Raw genomic sequence first — 21,693 nt, forward strand, 5'->3', positions numbered from 1 at the left:
TTATAGATGTTTAAAATCTTCAAGGAATTCCTACAACGAAAAAACATACAATTAGAAACTTAAGACATTAATTTGTCTTTTATTATCTAATTGAAAATTCCTCCTTTGTTTTTGATGTAAGAATAGTTCAAAGTTTTCTAAACATGACTAACTCTGACTAGAAAATGAAATTGGTTTCTGCAAATGGACTGTACCGATGAAATTAAGTCCATGAACTATTATAATTTTGTTGTGTCAATTTTTATTAAAAAAATTATCAATACATTTAAAAGACGTTCTAGGATGCTACTATCAAGAGATAAATGGAAGATCAATGTTGTTGAACAAGGTTTGATAGATTCACCATTGACTAAAACTGAACCGGAATCAGAACTGGTTAGCTCAATTTAATCTTCCGACATTTCCCCCGAAGAAGAAGTTGCCATACGCCTCATGCTACTGTCAAGAGATAAATGGAAGATCAATGTTGTTGTGAAAAAAGAACAAGAAGTTGAATGATCAATAAGATTAATGGAAGAGATCAAGTTCAGAAAGTTGGTGGGAAGCAAAAGTGTGAAAACTACTGTGGGAAATTTTTTGAACTTCACGAGCATTGGAAAGTCACAAGCATTTGTCTTCTAAATGAAGCAGATCATGATGCAACGACTGGTAGTGATCATAAAACACTCAAATGTTTGTTTTGGTCAAGCACTAGGTGTCACAAGAGATCACACCTTTATCCAATATCTTTTAAGAAGAAACTCTCTTTCATCGATCTCAACTTGCTACTTTCACCACAAGATGATGACACTAGTGTCATTTTTTATGCCTAGCTGATTCATTCATTGATCTCTGCTGTGATGAATAGCAAAAGGGACAAATCTCCTATACTGGTTAGCTAAATTATATGTTCAATCATTAACTTAAAAACAATGGTAAATGCCTAAAAGAAAGATTTGGCAGATTTTGATAGTTTGTAAGCTACATTAAGTTCAAACTTCTGTGACGCGATAAATGTAAACAATGTATTATGAAGTATTCAATCCAATTCTGTAGAGCACAAACCTTTGTATTCTTATTCTTATCCCGACATGAATCGTCACCACAGGAAAAAGAGTACAATAATTATCAAAAAGTATAAGTTCAGTTCACCAATAATGTAACTCTCCAACTATGTTACCCGAGTCATTCAAAAATCCAGTCTGCTCTGGTAAAGGGCTTTTGTGGAGATTGGCTCACAGTGCTTTCTTAACAAACTCAATGAGGATGCGAAGGAGTGTGACAAATTCAAATTTGTGTTCTGCATACAACATCAGTGAAGAAAATGGTATGCATGTGTTTCGTGATTGTCAGATAGTTAGAGAGACTTGGGCCATTTTGTTCGATGGAAGACCTTGGCCTGATTTTTATGCGTTTAATGGGAAGAGTGAATTACTAAGAATTTGTCTAGTCCTCAAATTCGGCATGATCATAAATGGAATGTTCTCTTTGGTATCTTAAAGCTGTGGCAGTGTAGGAATGAAAGAATTTTCCAAGGGGCTACTGCGTGTAGTAAAGAGATAACTTCAAAGATTTTGGGTATGGCAGAAGCAACTCAGCTAGGCAGCAACAATTTTAAACTAGTGAATAACAACACGAATTCAGGTAATATTCCTAGTCAAATTGTGTGGACTCCTCCCCCCTTGGCTGGCAAAAATAAAATTGTGATTGGTCCATTTGTAATTGAGGAGGCCGTGCTGCTTGTGGGGATGTCCTTCGGAATGATACGGGTGGTTTGGTGGCAGGTTTGAGGTTTCTCTTTCTTATATAGAACCTTGTTCCATCACTAATGCTGAACTATGGGGTATTCTTGTAGGGGTGAAGATGCCCCTTGAAAATGGCTACAGTCACTTTGGATTGAGTCCGATTCCTTAATTGCAGTGAACTACCTCACCAAAGGATGCACTCAATCCCACCCTAGTTTTAATCTGGTCCGTAAAATTATAGACTTGCTGATGTTGCTGAATGGTTTTCAAATACAGGGAAGCAAACCAAGTTGCGGACGGGCTTACTAAGTTTGGGCTGAACAGTGGAGTCAGTGTTAGTTCTTTTCATGTTGTGCCTAGTTTCAAGTGCGGACGGGCTTACTTTACTGGGATTTTTTTCCCAACAAGAGATTTCTGATTTTCTATTCTTGTTTTCTCTGTTGGGGGTTTGCCCCCCTTCAGGTCATAAACAAAAGTCACTAAAAAATCAAACTTTCAAAATAGCAATATTAAAATGTAAATTCAATAACACAACTTAATCCATTATCATGTATAAATATCTTTAACTAAACAACAGAATGTAACATACATAAGGTAACTTAGGTAAGTACTTTGCAGTGAAAAGACATGTATATGTCCTTGCAACATACCTGCAATTCGCTAACAGTATCGGACCAAAGGACATCCAAAGCATCAATGCTGTTCTCCCTCTCCAGGTCTCCTATAAAGCCATATCTTAACCAAATAGAAACTGAATTATGTATCAAGTACTCTGAATATGCACATTTGTCATGGATCATGGATCAAAGTATATCCCATCTATTGATATTTATCAGAAACAGGCCATCGTTCATGATTTACATTTAAAATTGGTAATCATGTCCATGCAAGCAGAAAAAATTGCTTGGCATTAGCATTTTGCCTCAATGGCCATATTAGGCATCAAAGCTAATAGTTCATATGACTGTACATGGGTAGTATTTCTCAACAACTTTTCCTTTTACACATTGCAAAATTCAATCAAAGGACAATTCTCATGCTACCAATAATCCTTACAAGAGCAATCCCCGTTTATGAAATGATGGAAACGTATTCTATCTCTTACTATTATGTCTCTTTGGTATACTTTAGAGATTAGTTTCATGAATTCGTGACAGTCCTCGCAAGACCTTAGGTTCTTTACAATCCTGATTTTGGATCCAGGACATGTCCTGATCAGTCCATAAGCAAGAGCTAGCTTCTCACTATGGTGAAGCAATTGAATGGCTTTCTCCTCGTCATCCATCTCGAGCATTACCTCTGATACTTTTGGATTATATCCTTCTTTTTTCAGTTTATCTACCATCTGATCCAATTTGACAAATATTTTTTCTGCTTCCGGGTGATAATAATCCCCCATCACAAATTCATGCACAACACCATCAATTTCAATCCTACTAAACCCTGGCGGCTTTACCAGACCCTTTTTATTCATCAACTCTCTAACCTCTGCCTTGTCACACCATTTCCCTGTCGACGCATAAACATTACTAACGAGTATGTAACTTCCACTATCATGTGCACTCATACCTTGCAGCTCAAGGTGTTTCATCAAACGCTCAGCTCTTTTGGTATCTGCATGAACTTTGCAGGCCCATATCAGGGTCCTCCAAAGGATTGCATCAGGTTTCATTGGCATTGCATTAATGAAATCTTCAGCTTCCTCCAAACACCCTCCTCTTGCAAGGAGGTCCACCAAGCAACCAAAATGTTGAATTGTGGGTTTCATACCGTAACGCTTTTGGACATCGCCAAAAAACATGTAACCTTCACGAACCAAGCCTGCATTCCTACATGCCGATAAAATAGCTGTAATTGTCAGCTCATCAGGTTTTATATTAAACATTTCCATTTCAACAAACAAGTCAATAGCTTCTTTGCACAGCCCATGGCAAGCGAGGCCAGAAATCATTGCAGTCCAAACAAAAACATCTCTATCCACAACCTCATCAAACACCTTCCTAGCACTCTCTACACACCCACATTTGGAATACATATCAATAAGTGCAGTGCATACATTAGCCTTAGAACCAATCCCCTTCTCCTTCACAATCCCATGCACTTTCCTCCCCACACTCAACGCTCCTGAATCCGCACAACCTCTCAAAACAGAAATCACCGCAACATCATTCACTTCAATTCCAGCTTCCAACATTCTCTCAAACAACCCAATTGCCTCAATAGATAGATCATGATTAACAAGCCCATCAATCAAAGACGTCCAAGAAACCACATCTCTATCAGACATTTTATCAAACAGTATACGTGCAACACCCAATTCATCAATTTCACAGTACATATGAATAAGCGCGTTTTGTATATAGATATCAGAACCAAAACCCAACTTAACAATTAAACCGTGAAGCTGTTTACCTTGTTGGGTAAGTTTCAATCGGGCACAGCATTTGAGAACAAAGGGATATGTAAAATTATCGGGTGTTGGTACGTAGTGGTTGTTATTGGGTGGTTGAAGCATGAAGAGGAAGAGAGAAAGAGCTTGGAAATGATGAGTGGGATTAGAGGTGTGAGAATAAGCACGAATGATGGTGTTGTAGTAGTAAGAGTTGAGAGATGGGTTTGAGTTGAGAAGAAGACGTGCGTAGTTGAGGTCGCCGGAGGGTGAGAGAGCGGCGAAGGTGAAGAGGTTGGATAGGTTTCGTTGGTTTTGGGTTCTCAATTTTATGACTTGTGCGTGAAGTTGCAGAGCTTGTGACATGCTTGTTACATCCATCTTCAAAGCACAGTCCTTCCTTCAACTTATTTCTTTTTGGCTAATTTGATTAATTAGTTAATGAGTTTTTCACAAATTCAAATTTGGATAACTTATTGAAGTTGAGTTAAAAAAAATCCTAGCGCCACTAGTATGGAAGGCAACCATTCTCAATTTTAACATTGGCAAAAATCTCCACTTGATTACTTCAAAGTCCTTCCTCTGGCAATACTTGTTGTGTTGTGGTGGTTTTATTCGTGATGGCATTGAACATTTTGTAAATGACTTCTTTTCGAAATTAACTTCAATTGCCCTCCTTCAACACATCCATAATGATGGAGCCCTTTGGTTCACCTTATCAATCGTGTAGTTTAATTACCATTGATTTAAAGGAAGCTTGTTCTCTAGTTGATTATAATTCTCGCTAATTTTACTTCATTTTTATCAATGAAAATTGTTATGTTTGGCCCAATCCAATAGACTATTTTTTATATGGATTCATATTTTAGAAAAGATTAGACTCTTATTTTTATTACATGTTTGAAACACAATCACGTGATTTTTTTTTTTTATCATTGGACCACTTTTGTATGCAATTTTTTTAAAACATTAATTAAAATATGTGAACTTCTTCTCTCCTCTTGTGTTTTTTCGAAACTCAATTTTAGTCTAAATTGAACAAAATATTAAGGTGTATTTTATACATTCACATTAACCAATTCATATATGTATTTAAGAACAAAGAAGTACTAGATAAGAAACTACCTTAAAATATAAAGTTCATGTAATAATTCAGACTTTGCTCAAACTAATATGTTTAAGGCTGGGTGGATTTACTTACCCTCAGACTTTGCCCAATATTAACACACTATCTTCAACATCTTTTTTTTGGTGCTGTTACTTTTGTTTTCTGTTCATAGTGATACTATTATTTCTATATAACACAACCATTTGTTTAATCTTTACCAAAAAAATTTACAGCAAAAAATTTAACTTCATGCATGGCAAGAATCTATGTCACATAATACAAAATTGACAACGCCATGCATGAATAGAACCGGACTCCATTTATTTAATTCCTTACCAAAATAACTCAACAAATCTTTCAATCCGACAAGAAACTCATACAATTAAATTTACCTTTTTATGCCAAATTGTAAATTTTTACGATTACTATTTATACATTTTTTAGATTCTTTTATCACAAAAGTCATAAATGAGATAAATATATTAAGAGATAAAGAGAAGAAGAAACATGACAGACGTATTAGTTGAAATGTCAATCACATTGGGAGGAGGAGAATTCGGGGAGAAAGATAGAAGCTATAAAATAACATCAACTAACTAACGGTAATATTGATGGTTGGAGTGGCTATCAAATAGACCGAAGAGTATACAATATTTGATGTGAACTTTGTATTAATTTCATCGGAAAGTATAAATATCGTCTAGATGAAAGGAGATTAACTAGGGTAATATATTATTAAGAGTATGTTCAAAGCTTTTTTTAAAAAAAATGATGCAATGAAGAGAGATGAACACATTTAGTGATTTTTAAAGTGTGAGAAATTGGATAAAGATGGGATCATGTTTAGGATGAGGGATGAGATAGAAAGATTAATGTTAGTTTTTTTTTTTACACAAGCTACAAGATAAAATAGGAATAAGATCTTTAATTCAACTTTTGAATATTATCTGTAGTAGAAACCTGATGCTAAAAACTTTTGTAATAAATCCATAGATTTTTTAGTTTATTTTACTAGTAAGCGCATCGTTAATGTTTTATGTTATTTTACTAGTAGGTGTACGACACATGTCAGCGTCAGATACTGATACTGCACCGACATCTTAATTACAGTCAATTATTGAGAATTGGATTTTCTATCCAACAATTGGACTTATAGTCGATTTATAATTTGTATCTCTTAACTTACAAAAACACCCTTAAGTGAATAGTAAAAACTAAAATAAATTTGTATATCTTGAAATATCCGGTTGAAACTAACTATTGGAGATTTAAAAAATGAAATTTTCGGTATTGAAATATTACTACATGAAATTTCGTTCTTGAAAGTTTTGGGTCAGATTTTTTTTTTAATATTTTTTTTTTATATTTTTTCATTCAATTTTTTTCCAGTGAAGACCAAAGGAGCCAAAAACACTGTGGAACATTCTCGAGTTCGATCTCCTATACAATCTAATAGGGGAGTAATCGATGAAAAAAGGAAAAAGAGGAACAAAGAGATGCAACACGAGAAATATTATTTTATTCAGCTTGAGTTTGAGCAAGAGGAGCATCAAGATGCCACGTTTGAGGATCATATACATATCCATATACATATACATATACAACGTGATAAGGAGGAGCATGAGCACCGCCAAGATCTTGCCAATTTGTAAAATGACTATTACTCTTGACGATGTTAGGTCAACCACACATTTTAGTTGAAGTTCTGGAGTTATTATTATTATTTTTTTTTTACTTATAATTTACACCTCTATCACAATTGAGAATTAATTTTGATGTTTTTCCTCTCTTTTTGGCCTCTATGTTAGAAAGAATAATGATAACACCTACTCAATTTTTTCGGTCAACCTCTTTTGCCCAAGATATAACAGTTTCTCGTGATTCAAAAATTGAATATGCTTCGATCAAATATATACGTAATGATGTTTTTTATCCCTACGAACAAACAAAAGTTAAAAAAAATATATTACTTACCAGAAATTTCAAATAACTACAGAAAATTTTAAGACACAAATTTTTCGGTAGCATAAATAGTGTACTGAAAATTTTGATGGTGAAATGTGCAGTACACAATTTATACTATCTAAAAGTTTATGCTTTGAAATTTTCGAAATACAAATTACACAAACGGAAATTTTGGAAATATAATTTCTGATATTGTTAATTTGTGTACCGAATTTTTGGGGGAAATAATTTAATTATCAGAAATTTTAGTGAGGGGTACGATTTTGGAGCAATTTTTGTACCTTTGATTGAATGAAAATGAAAAGAATAAAATTGAGTTTTTTACATTTTGGGGAGATATAAGTCCAATTGCGTAGTACAAAATCTAATTTTCTCAATTTATTATTAGTGTCTTGTTTGACATATGTGTTAACATTCGTGCTTCATAAAATATAATTTATAATATAAAGAATGATGTTTCAATTTCATAGATGAGAATATGGAGAACAAAAAAACATAAAAAAATAAAAGTGAAGTAGAAAAATAAATTCAATACAAAAAAAATTGACTGAGTAAAATGATAGGTAAAAGATTGAATAAAAATATCACATTTTTTATTATTTTAAATTAAATAATCATGTTATTTTATATTGATCAATCTAAAATTAGCAAACACTTTAATTTTAATTAATTAACTTTATAGCTATAAACTATCGGTCATCAACTATCACTCAATTTTTTAATATTTTATTTTACCAAAGTCTATATTGAGATCATGTGTCCCAATTTAAAGTGACAATTAGCCCCAAAAAGAAAAGAAAAAAAAAAAAAAAAAAAAAATATTGATCAATCTAAAATTAGCAAACACTTTAATTTTAATTAATTAACTTTATAGCTATAAACTATCGGTCATCAACTATCACTCAATTTTTTAATATTTTATTTTACCAAAGTCTATATTGAGATCATGTGTCCCAATTTAAAGTGACAATAACCCCAAAAAAAAAAAAAAAAAAAAAAAAAAAAAAAAAATTAGTGCGCTAACATCCATATATACATGTGCATGAATTTATGAATGACAGATGATAACAAGATTGTCGATCATAGATTAAATTTATCATAGTCAATAAACTAATTTATTAAAAAAAAAACTTATTTATAGAATAATGTAAGATGTTTAGTCAAATACACGACGAATCAGATGAAATGTCGTAATAATTGAGATTTTGCTTCAAGAAATTAAGTTCTAATGAAATTGGTGAGACTATTATTTATTCATCCATATTGATATTCTTTACTAATATTTTTTCTTGTTGCACTTTAGGTGGATAGTGGATCATCACAGAATTTGCATTCACATTTCTTGAAGAAGAAACCACATTGCCCTGCGAGTGCATTCTCTACGCTCTGGCAGTAGTGATTGCAAGCTGCAGTATGAAAGCATCTAGCATGAGGCCACGTGTTACTTATACGCCAACAATTTTTTGGTTTTGGTTCCTCCTTTTCTTCCGAACCTGCATTCCCATTAAATTAAATATATTTTACAAAATTAATGAAAAATTCATTTAACAGCGACACATTTAATTTTAGCAAATAAAAAGGGACAAAGTAAGAAGCTATAAAATAGTACTATGTATACAGACCAAAAAACAAATAGTATTATAAATTAAGATATTATATTTTTTCATAAAAAAAAAAATAAGATTTTATTTAAAAAATATATAAATTAAGAAACTACAATCACAACCATACAATAATGTGTGATAAACAAAATTCAGTGTGACTTGCCTGATGCAACGAGGAGAATGATAGCAAAGAAAGCTGCAAAGAGTTGAATACGGTTAAGAAGCCTAGCCATGATTGCTTAATTATTCAATTGTGTTGCTTTGATATAAATGATACGAGGATGTATATATAGAGAATAGTAATTATTCATTTTCATGCATAAACGGTGTACTCGTGGTTAGGTTAAGTACACAAATAACGTGTGTTCAGCTAGCGGCAAGTCTACCACGCCTACATCACAATAGAATAAAGCACTCATAAGAATTTTAATGGCATTTACCGAATTTTAATTCAAATACAAGACAACCTCGTTAAAATAAAATAAATGTATTCATGAGCCATAATATAATTTTTGTTTTTTTATGCAGAAGATTTTGGAATGTTTAACTAAAATCTAACGTGAATTTGCTATACATCACTATCAAAATGGCTATGTAAATACTTTTGTTTCGAGTTGGATAGAAAATTTAAAGAAAAGGTAATTGTGTATATATTTTATGACTTAAATTATCAATTTAATAAATAAATAAATAAATAAAACTTAAATAATTTTCTCCTATGTTTTACTAAATTTACAATTTTAATTCATTTACTTTGTTTTCTATCATTTTGATCGCCAATTTTTAAAATTGTTGATATTGATATTCTTTTTCAATTTGAATTTTAATAATATGATGTGTCAATAATTCTAGTAATATGTACATAATGACATGATGTGTCAATAATTCTAGTAATATGTACAAAATGAATTAAAATTGAATGATCCTACAATTTTAAAGACAAAAAATGTTTATAGACAGATATAGAAAGAGTCTATAAACATTTTTTGTCTTTAAAATTGTAGGATCATTCAATTTAATCCTTCAAATTTGCAAAATAATTATTTAGTCTCTTAAAATGAAAAATTCCCCTCAATTTAATCATTTCTTCACTTGTTGTACTACAATTTTAGATGGTTGTGTACTTAATTTTGATCTTGCAAAAGACCATTTAAGTCAATATTTATGAGTTTTATTGGTTTCAACAGATGTTTATAAAAATAATATTTTAAAAAATAATTAAATTGATTAATATTTTTGAATTCAAGGGACTAAATTTCTATTTTGTAAATTTGGAAAACTAAGTTTACCGATGTTTGCAATTTCAAATATTAAAATCTCTATTTACTTGAGTAAGTAAGTGTAATTGGTTTGTTTCCCTTTCCATAGAGTGGTTGAGAGTAATTTCATAAACACAAAGTATAATGAAAATATGAATTTAATATATTATCATTTCATCGCACATAAAATTATTAAAAAAATTCTATAAATCTAACTAGTTAGTTATTACACGTTAGGTCCGTCCAACATATTTAAAAATCTAAGACGAATTTTAATATGAGATTTAAAATAAATTTTTTAAATTTTAATTTAATATCATTAAATTAATATATATAATTTATATTATGTAATATTTCATTTTAAATTAATTTAATTTTTTAGATAATATTAAATTTAGAAGAAAAAAAATATAATATAATTTTAAAAATATTAAAATCTAAAACATTTTTATTAAGTAATTTTTTAGATGTTTTGATAAAAACAAATTTTTTATCTTTTATTAAAGACTAAAACAGTTGTTTTCGTAATTTTTCCCCATCTCTGTCAATCATCAACCAACATTACTTATGTTAGATTGGAACTTAGTGTCCCTAACTAGATTTCCTAGTGTAAAATTCAGTGAAAACTTTTCACAAATAACATATTTAAAAAAATCTCACTCTCTTTTAAACAAAGTACGTGATCGGGCCATCATATGCCTACTATGGAAGCTTTAGGGTAAAAAAATAGGAATAGACAAAAGGATGTATAGGTGGCCTTGAGTATGTGCAAAGTGTAGATTTGAGTATCTGTATGACTTTAAATTTTCAGGGACACAAAATATTTTTTACCATAAAAATATTATATAATAAAAAAATTCAAATTGATAGTTTTTCTTTTAATAACATTCGCATTGGTAGATATATTTTATAATTATTTTTACTATAATTTTATTGTAGTTGTGATTTGATTGTTTAATGTTCACTTATTATATTTATTTATATATGATTATTAAAAAAAAATAAAGAACTTGTATAAATTAATAGGACACATATTTTAAGGAACACTCGCACACTTCAATGACACATTGAAACACACGAACATAAATAGAAACATGTATATTGATGATGTAATAAGATGACAAAAAATAAAGATAGAGAAAAAAATGAATATCATGTAAGAAAAATGACAAGTGTCCAAATATTATTGTAAAAGTGAATAGATAAATTATCCTGAAAATTGCATTTCGATTTAGTCAAATCAATTTTTTAAGTTTGTTAATTGACAAATACATAAATTTATATGTCAGAAATCGTAATATATATATTAATTAATATATATGTTAATTGAATATATGATTCCTTTACGTTATATTTTATTATAATATAAACTATTCTTTTTTATAGAATTTAAATATTTGGTCGACGTCAAATCAATATTAATAAACCACATATTTAATTATAGTCTCATATCAAAATATCTAACAGTAAAAAAATTTACTAATAAACTAATTTATTAATACTTTATAATTTAAAAAATATATTTATTAATTTTTAAATTTGAAGAACCTAATATAACGAGAAGCTTACAATTTGGGAGATTGAATTTACTTATTCAGATGATATTGTTGTGTTGTTGAAATGGAAGATACGTGATATCCACCAACTTGGTGAAGTGAGTTTGGAATATTGAAACTTTTGTGCTTAATAGTCGTGGAGGTACCATTTGTCTTAGAAACATATTGTATAATCTGTCATTGATTGTCGATTCTAACAACCATAGATATGGTAATGGTAGGATCTTTAGAAACGCTTCTTTTGGTATTGCAACTAAATTCCTTCATTTAATTAAAATATAGAAAATCTTCAGTGTAATTGGCTAACTTGTCTAGTAGTAGTAGCTCTTAAGTCTTAACATTAATAATGAAATTCTCAAGTATAAAATTGTTTTATACCTAATTCCATAATTAGGAGATGGATTAATACTTGGCGTCTCTCACCAACGCACGTCACCTCTTAACAGTTGACAGTCAACCAGCATGATCTACGTGGTAGTGACCCAAGTACAGCGAAAAGACATATATGACCTCATCTATCTTTCATAACTCATGGATTTAGAGAACAAATCATTCTTGTTGTGTGAAGTGTTTGCCGTCTATATAATTAATTAATCTAAACTTGAAGGAAAAATTAAAATAATTTTAAGGCAAATGCTAACACTTGTTAAAAATTTAAATATAAAAATATTATATTAAAAAATTGTATATTCAATTATTTAAAAATTTAATTTTTTTACTTTTCAATATAAATCTTATTTTTTTATTCTTTATAATAAGTATTTCTGTTAGCTAGATGACTTTAATCTGGTGATATTATATTGACTATTTAAGTTTAAATAGGTTTTTTTTATAAATATATAATTTTTTTATAAATTAATCCTTTTTTTTTTTTAATCCGAATAAAGGATTTATAAAGATTTCAATCTCATTATTTTACTACTAATTTTGTTTTTGTGTAGGATATTTATTCTTTATGAAATTATTAAGTCGTTTTTGTATTGAGATATCTTAGAGTTCGTTCGGGTGAATATGAGTTTCTTGCTTTTAGTTTTTAAAGTTAACTTCAAAATCAAAACATGATTGGAACATACGAGGTTAAGTTAGTTTTATACTTAATTTAAAAACAGTTTTGTCTAAAAACTTAAAATCAACAAAATAATGACGTATTCAAAGTGGTCGTGAGTATCTGATTTTTTGTTTTAAAAGTTAATTTTGAAACAAAATATTGTTAGAATAAAATGGAGTTGAGTTTATTTTTTACTTAATTTTAAAATAAATTTTGCTTAAAACTCAACAGCAAAAATAGGTTCATAATTCTTATTTTTGTTTTAAAATTAACATGTCACTGTGAGGAGACATAAACACAACTTCAACAACTATCGACTACCATCACCGAGCACTACCAACCACCATCTCTCAATACTATCTCCATCACTGACCACCCATCTCTGACCATCACCACCACCAACTACACACCTCCTACTATCACCAATCACTAACCACCATATCTAATCACCGATCTCCAATCACCGCCACTATATTTTTGTGTCAATACTTTTTTTATATTTAGTACATTCATAATGAGACAAAGTAAAACAAGTGATTCAGTTCAAATAAAATAAAACACTACACTATTTAGACCACCGACAACTCTACTAAATTCTCATAAGGTAAATGAACTAGCTCATATATGTACCACTACTCTCTAAAGTGCATACACATTGTCATCATTGTCTGCCCCCACTCTGGATGAGATAAAATTTCACTTGAAGACAAGTAAATATAATGCACAATAGAAAGATGATGATAACTCAAACCAATTTAATGAGGGGATGAATTACGAGTAAGGTTTATACCTTAAAGAATAGCAATGGAGAGTATCAATGGTTGGATCTAGTAAAAAAGGTGGTAGAGAAAGAGCGTTTGAAATAACCTCAATATCAGGAACAGTTCTGGAATGACCTCTTTATCAGGAACACGTGTCGATATATGTATAACAGATGGTGGTTGACAACAACAATATATCTAAAAATGATGTACAATAGAAAGGTCCACAAGAAGAGTCTTTGGTGGGAAATACATAAAATAAAATAAAAACTCTAATAGTAAAAGAGTACATGAAACAAACTCTAGTGAATCCATATGAATAACTACAAACTCACGGTATGTTACAATATGCTATTTATCGACTGCATGATTCATTACCACTTGTCAAGAGATTAATCTTATCAATGTTTGATAAATTGACGATATCGATAAAATTTGTGATTAATTTAGTACGAGAATGAAATTTGAAGGATCAAATTAAGTATTTTCATCATATCTATTCTATTTAATTTTTAAAACAAAAATTTCTCCACATTATTGAACTCTTTGAAACTTAATTTAGATGATTAGAGGTTTAGAATAGAACACCAATCTAGCATAAGGATTCATGTGCAAGTTTATGCGAGTGTTGTAAATCTCATACTCGAGTTCGATCCATTCTCATAAAAAAAACGTCTAGAACAAGGAAAACAAAATAAATTAATTAAGAGAAGGAACAAGAGCACAATGATCTGATTAATAATTATCTTTTTTCACATCTACTTGACTGTGACTTAAAACGATCAAAGGGAATTTAAAATACTGGAAGAAAGGAATTGTTTTAATAATTTATTTTATTTATTATTATATGATGGATGTTGAATCGTTGATGGTACCTTTACCTCGGTGTTTTGTCTAATGAGAAACTGAAAATTGAAAAGCATGGAATGCGTACGACCCACTCTGAGTACTACCGAAGACACTAAACCTTTTGCCCCACAAAAATGCCATATCTTCAAAACTTTTTATTATTCAAAATAATTCTAATTCTTAGATATCTATAAAATTTGTTATATATGCATAGTATATTGTTGGGTTTTGTGTAATGTCTTCTTTTTACGTTGTTAAATTAGATATTATAAATTTATTCGTAAATTTATTATTTTTGTTGTTAATAAATTTAAAATTATATTACATCGTTATATTATATAATTCAAATTAATTAATATTGTTTTTTTAATTAAAAAAAGCAAATTCTTTAAAAAATATAGCATTTATTATTTGAGTTTTATTGCTTCATTTATCTTTTACACTCAAACACAGCAACTTACATTAATTTCATAAATATTTTTAAATAAACTTTTAATTCATAGTTTCCTTTGAGCTACAATGTATACTACAAAAATTTACGAATTAAACCGTACAACTGTGAATCAAAGTGAATACATATATATATATATATATATATATATATATATATATATTAAAGTTTGCAAATAAAGTAATTAACAAACTTAAATGATTTCAAACTTTATCTATATAATTATTATATAATGTCGATTCCTAATTTTAATGGACTTTTATTAGACAAGTTTAGGTTTAGTTTTAACAATTCAGTTTTATTCTTCAAATTTTACCTAAAACTCACCACCATAATTATCAAGAAATTTTTAACAATGCAATTTTTTTGAATTCAAATTTAAAAAATATAAGATGAATATTGACACTGAGGTCATTTAAGATAGATAGAGATTATAAAATTAAAATAAATAAAACATTATACAACAAGATAAATAAATACATATGCATCGAAATACAATAAAAAACTGATAAATTAACACATTAGTTTCTGTTTTTCTTCCCGTAACAATAAATTTAATATTTAACAATTCATAAATTTTAGACAAAACTATACTAAAATTCTCTAAGTTAACTTAAAATTTCAAACAGTTACTTATTTTTTTCTCGTATTGAGTTAGTTGAACCAACTTTTATTTTCAATTTATTTATGTTATAAATTTATGTTTTGAGATCACAATCTTACAAAATTTTATTACGGTACTAGCAATTCGTTTTTATTTTTTAACATTTGAGAGATTTTCATATTGAAGTAAAATGTAAATATGTTTTTTTATATCCTAGTAAGATTAGTTAAATATTGAGTTTTTTTTTTCTTGTGATAAAATTTGAAAATTATTTTGGATTAGATCAAGACCCAATATAGATCCAATTTTATTGGTTTTATATAATCTCAATCTTAGAGTTGCATCTGATTCTAATTTCAACGATTAAGAAGAAACAACGGTGACAACTGTAACACAAAATTTAATCTCATAATTATATGTACCATTAAATTTTCGCTGTGAAAAAACTTATAAATGTTATTTGTTTGACATATATTGTAGAAAAAGAAAAAGAAAAAGACGTAAATGTAATTTGAAGGCGTTATGCGAATGTTATGTCGATTTAATAAATGAATAATGAATAATGAATAAATAGAAAATGATATGTGAGGTGGGAAGTGTAGTGAGAGCATGAAGCAACAGTGAAGTCGTGAAGAAGAGGTACACAGACTCCCAACCCAAACGGCACACAACTTACAATAAACCGTCTCTCTCTCTCTCTCTCTCTCTCTCTCTCTCTCGAGTGTTATTTATGTGGCGCTTCATTATTTCATTATAAGGTAAACGACCTTCAACCTCTCATATTCATATAACCTCATTTATTTTCCTCTAATAATAACCATATTATCAACAACTAACCATCTTTATGCCTCCATTTTCATTATTTGCCTTCCTTAATTATAAATTATAATATTCATTCTTTTTACTATTCAAACTTTGGGGGGTCTTGACTTTGAATTCCGTTTTTTCTGCATTTATTTCGGATCCTTCTGACTCTATCACTCACCTTCATGTTTCCTCTTTATTTATTTATATATATATTCATTCATCGTTCACTCTTTTCACTCTATACCAGATTTCTTTTCATTTCGTTTTTCTTTTTCTGGTGATTTCAGCTTGATACCATTATTCATCGTAAGAATACAATTTCATTTGTATATTTTCACATTCATTTTCCCCCCATTTCCTATGTGTTCTACTGCATCAAAATGACTAAATGTGAAGTTTTTTCTTTTTCTTTTTTTATTTGTGTCAGTGTCCCTATTAAATTGGCGGCTAATAATTAAAGAATGTTTTAAATTAAAATTGTGTTTAACTTCAGCAATAATAGACTGGCCGATAAAAAGTGATAATTTGTTTTTGGATTATGTCTTTTAGCTTTTAATTGTCATAGTATTGATTGTTGGAATTGATTATATACCTTTTCCATCAATGTTTCAGGCTAAGAGTTGTTTGTTCATTAGTAAATGGTGTAGATCTGTATTTTTGGATGCAATTGAATTGGTGTCTCTCTCTTAGTATATAAGAAGAAGCTGAAAGTTGTTGCTACTTCACAATGGGTGCTGCTTGCTGTGTTGCTGCCAGAGATAATAAAACTGTACAAAGTGGATCAATCAACGAGATTTCTCATCGAACTTATCGAATGTCTCCAACTTGGAGCCTCCGTTGGGATAATCGGGGGCGTGTAGCTGGTGAAGATACTTCTATAAATTGGTTTTCTGATGGTATTACCAGGAATGATGAATTAGAGAATAAAAATGAATCAGGACATGTATTAGAGGTTGGAAGTCCGTCCCAGAAACAAAATAGATGCCAAAAATCCCCCATTTCTGAAGGAACTGGTGCAAATGTTAGAGATTTAAATTCAGGTAACCTTCACAAGTCAGTTTTCTGGATTTAACTGTGGACCTACGCGGTCTGGTCTGTTTAGAATTGTATTTTGTATCAGTTATTTTACAGTCATTCTGTTTAGACCCCACATCGACTAGAGATGTGGTCAACATTGTCCTTATAGGTCTTGAGGAATCCTCACCTCAAGAGCTAGCTTAAGGGGTTAGGTTATTATGCTACATCTTGTTCACGCTTCAGATGCCCAGAGTGTGTTGAGATCCCACATTATTAGAGATTCAGCCAAAGTTGTCTTAATAAAGCTTGGGCTGTTCTTATTGAGAGTCTCACCTCATATATGCGATAGGCTTGAATAGTAGTTATAAGTGGAGGAGGCAACCCTCATCCTATATGCTAGCTCTTGGGGTTAAGCTCAAATATAAATTCTAAGTTGGTGTAAGAGTCTAGTTTGATCCAATTAAATCTTAACAGAAGATTGGCATCAAATGACCTGAACATAATAATGAAGTTGGTTGCAAACTTGTAAGCACAATGATGCTGATGAAAGTCCATTCATTATGTTAACCTAAGTCTGATCATCTGAACCTTTCTGCTAAGATTTTGAGCTAGGTAGCCAGTAGTGGCGCAAAATAGTAGAACAGTTGGAGTCTGGGGCGATGCTACAGTTGCACAGCATTGTTCTCTCCTTTCCTCTGAGCTGAACCTCACCAAGCCTCTGATGACCCAGCTGCCGGCGTCCCACAGCTGCTCCCAATTGTCATCTTATTTCTGCAAACAGGATCCTCTGTTTTCTGTGAACAGAACAGTAGTTGCTGCTCTCTGTTTTCTGCTGTTATTTTGTTTCATCCAACAGCCATGGGAACTTTTGAATAGCAGCCATCCCGCAATGCGCTGTGCAGCTATCCCAATTCCGGGATCGGCCACTACACACCGCTATCCGGGGGATTAACAACATGGATTTTGAGTTTAGTTGATGGATCAAAAACATTTTAGTTTAATTTGGACGAAATGTGTACCTTGTTATACTATTTTATCCATATATATTATTTTTCGTTTGTTATGCATTATTTTAATCTTGAAGTGGTTTCCCTCTAATGAGAAAATAGGATAGAATTCTTAGCACAGGGCTTACCAAATTTAGTTCTTAATACAGTATCATTCTAGTCTTTTTGGTTATTTGTATAGGAGATTTTTCATAGATCCATCCTCATAAAGAACCGGGAAATATACTTTAGGCAGGTAATTAAATAAGTACAAATAAGGTGTTTCATATGGCTTGCTTTGTTTCCTATATTTAAAAAATGGTATGGCACTATTATAGTGTAACTGATTCATTGATTATCTACTGTTCTGTCAACTGGTTCTTTTATAGTATCTGACTTGGTAATTCATGCTTATTGCAGATCAATCCATTTCAAGGTCTGTTTCTGTGGATGTGAGCATGGAACAGGTAAGTTTATAATAGTGAATAATTTAAAAAAAAATTATATTACATTTTTGCGTACATGTTGGCATGTGGTTTCTTTGACACACTCCATACTAATAAATCACTTTCTAGGCTAATGGGTTGGCAGAATCATCGGTAGTATCTTGGCCATCACCTACAAAACCATCCTTGCCTTCAACTTCATTGTCAGCATCTCCTTTATCATCCCAATATCACATGCTTCCACCTAGCTTGACCCCATCAAGGTGGCCTGGCCATTCCCCTGGACACAAGATGTTATGGCAAATTTCTGATATCCGAGCGCCAGCATGTAAGTCGCCTGGCAGCTACTCTCTATCTGAGGAAAGACCAATGTTTCCTTCATGGAGCAATGGATCAAGAATGTGCTCCCGTGGGGGATCTTCAGATGGTTGGTCTATACCTGGCTTTTCTGAACTTATTGGAACTCCACACAGAGAAAGATGGTCATTTGATAGTGAGTCATTTGGTTCTAATCGTGAAAAGTTAGCTAGATCCAGTAGTTGGTTTTCAGTGTCACCAGTTGATTTGCAAAAATGTGGCTTTTGCTCAAAGGTTTTAATTGAGAAATCTCCTTGGGGCGCCCAAAAGATTATTGCAAATAATGACCTTTCTGTAGTTGCTGTTCTTATCTGTGGACACATCTATCATGCTGAATGTTTGGAGAATATGACATCTGATATCAATAAGTACGACCCAGCTTGCCCAGTTTGCAGCTTTGGTGAGAAACAAACTATGATGTTGTCCAAAAAAGTTCTGAAAGCTGAAATGGATTTGAAGGCTAGAAACAAGGCATCAAAGAATTGGGCTGAGGACAGTACAGATATTGATGACGATTCTGTTGTGCTCGATAACCTTAAAGGGAGAGGGCAGAAAGGTAAAGGTCCTCGAATGGACTCCAGTTCTCGTGGGAGGATCTCCTTTGGAAAACCTTTTCTGAAACGACACTTTTCATTTGGATCGAAAGGTTCCAGATCCATGTTAGATAGTCACCCTACAAAAAAGAAGGGCTTCTTTTGGGCAAAATCTAGCAAAGCATAAGCTGCTTCTTGGTTGTTCGGAGGTTAGTTGCATTATTTTCATTTTGTTGCATGCACCAATTTATCAGAAGCATCCATAAAGTTGGCTTATGCCGTGCAGTGCAATAAGAAATAAGTTTTTGCCCCTTTTCCATTTTATAGATCGAAAGTTATTGTGCTTCCAGATTCTTTCGGGTTTGGCTTCATGCAGCAGAAATTGAAACACTTTGTTATACCCTAGCTATAAAGACTTTACCTGTTTAACATTCTGGAAACTGTTCCATGGTTAGCTGAAACACATTTCCACTACCTTTATAGCAGGCTCTCCACCGTTGATAATCTCTGCACCCTCAAAAAGATTATGGAGCCGTACACTAATCTGTGATTTCAACAAAACAAAAGTAGAGGCTGAAGTTACTCTGTAAAGAACACATACAAGTATCTCTTTGTGTTGTACAGGTCGATTTGTTTAATGTATGGATATAATTCATATATCCAAATGATGTTATGCTGTCCACGATTCTTCTTGTATGTAAGGCATGTCAATAGGCCAATGGAGTTTCTGGAGTTGAGCAATATTCTTAACAGATTGATAGGCAATACTAATTATTTTGATCGACTTTGGTTGGTTGCTTTTAATAAATGAAAAGTATCTGATAGGTTTTCATCAAATTTGTGCCTTTTCATTTTACAATAAAATATCTTTTGCATTTCATTCATAACAAGGTGGTCAGTGATTAAAAATACTGAGGCTAGTCATAAATATTGTTGCGTTTACTAATCTGTGCTATACAAAGTTTGTGCTTTTTGTAGCAAATTGACTATGTACTTGGACTTGTGGAATGGAACATTTGAAAAATAATTATTAATATCTATATGAAGGGATTCAGAAGGTTCGAACACTTTAAGCAAGTAGTTTGGGGTTTGATTTGTTGCTCTTGCAACTGAGAAAAAATCCTATTGAGAGGAGAAAACATATTTTGTATCCAAAAGGTTTTTGACATAGTTGCATCGTATAAAAAATATGAAACAAATTGAAATTTTTACTGTTAAATGTTGTGTTTCCTTCCATATTTTGGGCAAATCTTTTTGTTTGTTGAGTGCATGTTTGTTGTATCATAATTGCTTTTCAAATGTTATTTTCTTCTCTTCTTGCTTCGCCACCAGCTCCACCGTCTCATTACACGACTCGATTCGGCTTCAGCAAGGACAACTCTGGCTTTCGAGGAATTTATCTTAAAACAAGTAACTCATGCAGAGAAAGAGGACTGACTATGTTGGAGGACACAAAAAAAAAGAATGAATGAATGAATTATATATATTATGAAAAAACCAGCTCTAATATAACTTTTCTTTGGGTGAAACAGGTGGTACCATGAAAATAATTGTTATCGATATCTGCAGTGGTTTGAAATGCATTAGTTTAATAGTTTAATCCTGTTAATGTTTGTTACTTTTGTGTAAATTTTTGGATCGGTGGATGTTAGTTAAATAGTTTGATCCTGTTAATGTTTATTACTGTTAATTTTTGGACAACAATTTGGTCATTTACTATTGAGTCATTATTCAATTCAATAGAGGTAAATGCATATTTGAATCAACGCTGAATTTATCATTGATTTTGATAAAAGCTATGCATCGAAGATTCAATAGTCGCAATGATTTAGTCGAATTCACGTTGAGTTTAATGACACAATAATAAGTTATGTCGTGAAGAGAAATATTTAGCCGATCATAATGCTAAATAAATCTTTTATACAAAAAAATACATATATATTTTTATTTTATTTTATATATATATATATGCACACACGGTGTGACTAAATTTTGTAACGACAAAAAAAGAAATAGATGATAGGTTGTTAATCGTTAATATGATGAAAAAACAAAACAAAAAAGCAAAAAAGACAGAATAAATGAGGTGGTGAAAAGTGTTGCAAGAAATTATGTGTTCAAATATAACTTAACGCTGGAAAACAAACAAAAGCATGTGTAAGTGGGATATATGCAGCACATCAGGTGTCGCTGTGGAAGTGGACATGTGTCGTCCTTTATCTTACGTGG

General features: G+C 31.1%; 2 protein-coding genes and 1 long non-coding RNA gene across 9 annotated transcripts; 1 reads left to right on the forward strand and 2 right to left on the reverse strand.

Moving 5' to 3' along the window:
• Nucleotides 1-216: 216 nt before the first annotated feature.
• LOC101515569 (pentatricopeptide repeat-containing protein At4g21065-like) lies at nt 217-4,916 on the reverse strand. 2 transcript variants are annotated; one of them, XM_027334285.2, is made up of 2 exons: nt 2,375-4,916; nt 217-435 (listed from the first exon to the last, which is right to left on the reverse strand). In XM_027334285.2, the coding sequence occupies exon 1, from the start codon at nt 4,492-4,494 to the stop codon at nt 2,764-2,766; it is 1,731 nt and encodes a 576-aa protein (XP_027190086.1). In that variant the 5' UTR covers nt 4,495-4,916; the 3' UTR covers nt 217-435; nt 2,375-2,763. The 2 variants fall into 2 exon arrangements, with proteins under 2 accessions (XP_027190086.1, XP_004500791.1); XM_004500734.4 differs by having other exon boundaries at nt 217-438.
• Nucleotides 4,917-8,404: 3,488 nt separating this feature from the next.
• Nucleotides 8,405-9,165, reverse strand: LOC140920582 (uncharacterized). The gene is made up of 2 exons (XR_012163300.1): nt 8,954-9,165; nt 8,405-8,679 (listed from the first exon to the last, which is right to left on the reverse strand). It is a non-coding gene; the product is annotated as an uncharacterized lncRNA (long non-coding RNA).
• A 6,748-nt stretch (nt 9,166-15,913) lies between these two features.
• LOC101513801 (uncharacterized) lies at nt 15,914-20,248 on the forward strand. 6 transcript variants are annotated; one of them, XM_027334224.2, is made up of 5 exons: nt 15,914-16,076; nt 16,738-17,165; nt 18,549-18,595; nt 18,704-19,673; nt 19,792-20,248. In XM_027334224.2, exons 2-4 carry the CDS (start codon nt 16,853-16,855, stop codon nt 19,649-19,651), a joined length of 1,308 nt encoding a protein of 435 aa, XP_027190025.1. In that variant the 5' UTR covers nt 15,914-16,076; nt 16,738-16,852; the 3' UTR covers nt 19,652-19,673; nt 19,792-20,248. The 6 variants fall into 6 exon arrangements, with proteins under 6 accessions (XP_027190025.1, XP_027190026.1, XP_027190027.1 ...); XM_027334225.2 differs by having other exon boundaries at nt 19,815-20,248; XM_027334226.2 differs by having other exon boundaries at nt 19,948-20,248.
• The last annotated feature ends 1,445 nt before the right edge of the window (nt 20,249-21,693 follow it).

Source organism: Cicer arietinum, chromosome 5, assembly GCF_000331145.2.
Source record: "Cicer arietinum cultivar CDC Frontier isolate Library 1 chromosome 5, Cicar.CDCFrontier_v2.0, whole genome shotgun sequence".
Classification (NCBI taxonomy): Eukaryota; Viridiplantae; Streptophyta; class Magnoliopsida; order Fabales; family Fabaceae; genus Cicer; species Cicer arietinum.

Bases quoted from the DNA above. Each gene is read 5' to 3' on its own strand.
- LOC101513801 (XM_073368992.1), top strand. From the start codon at position 16,853: ATGGGTGCTGCTTGCTGTGTTGCTGCCAGAGATAATAAAACTGTACAA. The intron at 17,166-18,548 runs GTAACCTTCACA...TGCTTATTGCAG, and splicing joins TGTTAGAGATTTAAATTCAG to ATCAATCCATTTCAAGGTCT. The intron at 18,596-18,703 runs GTAAGTTTATAA...ATCACTTTCTAG, and splicing joins TGGATGTGAGCATGGAACAG to GCTAATGGGTTGGCAGAATC.
- LOC101515569 (XM_027334285.2), bottom strand. From the start codon at position 4,494: ATGGATGTAACAAGCATGTCACAAGCTCTGCAACTTCACGCACAAGTC.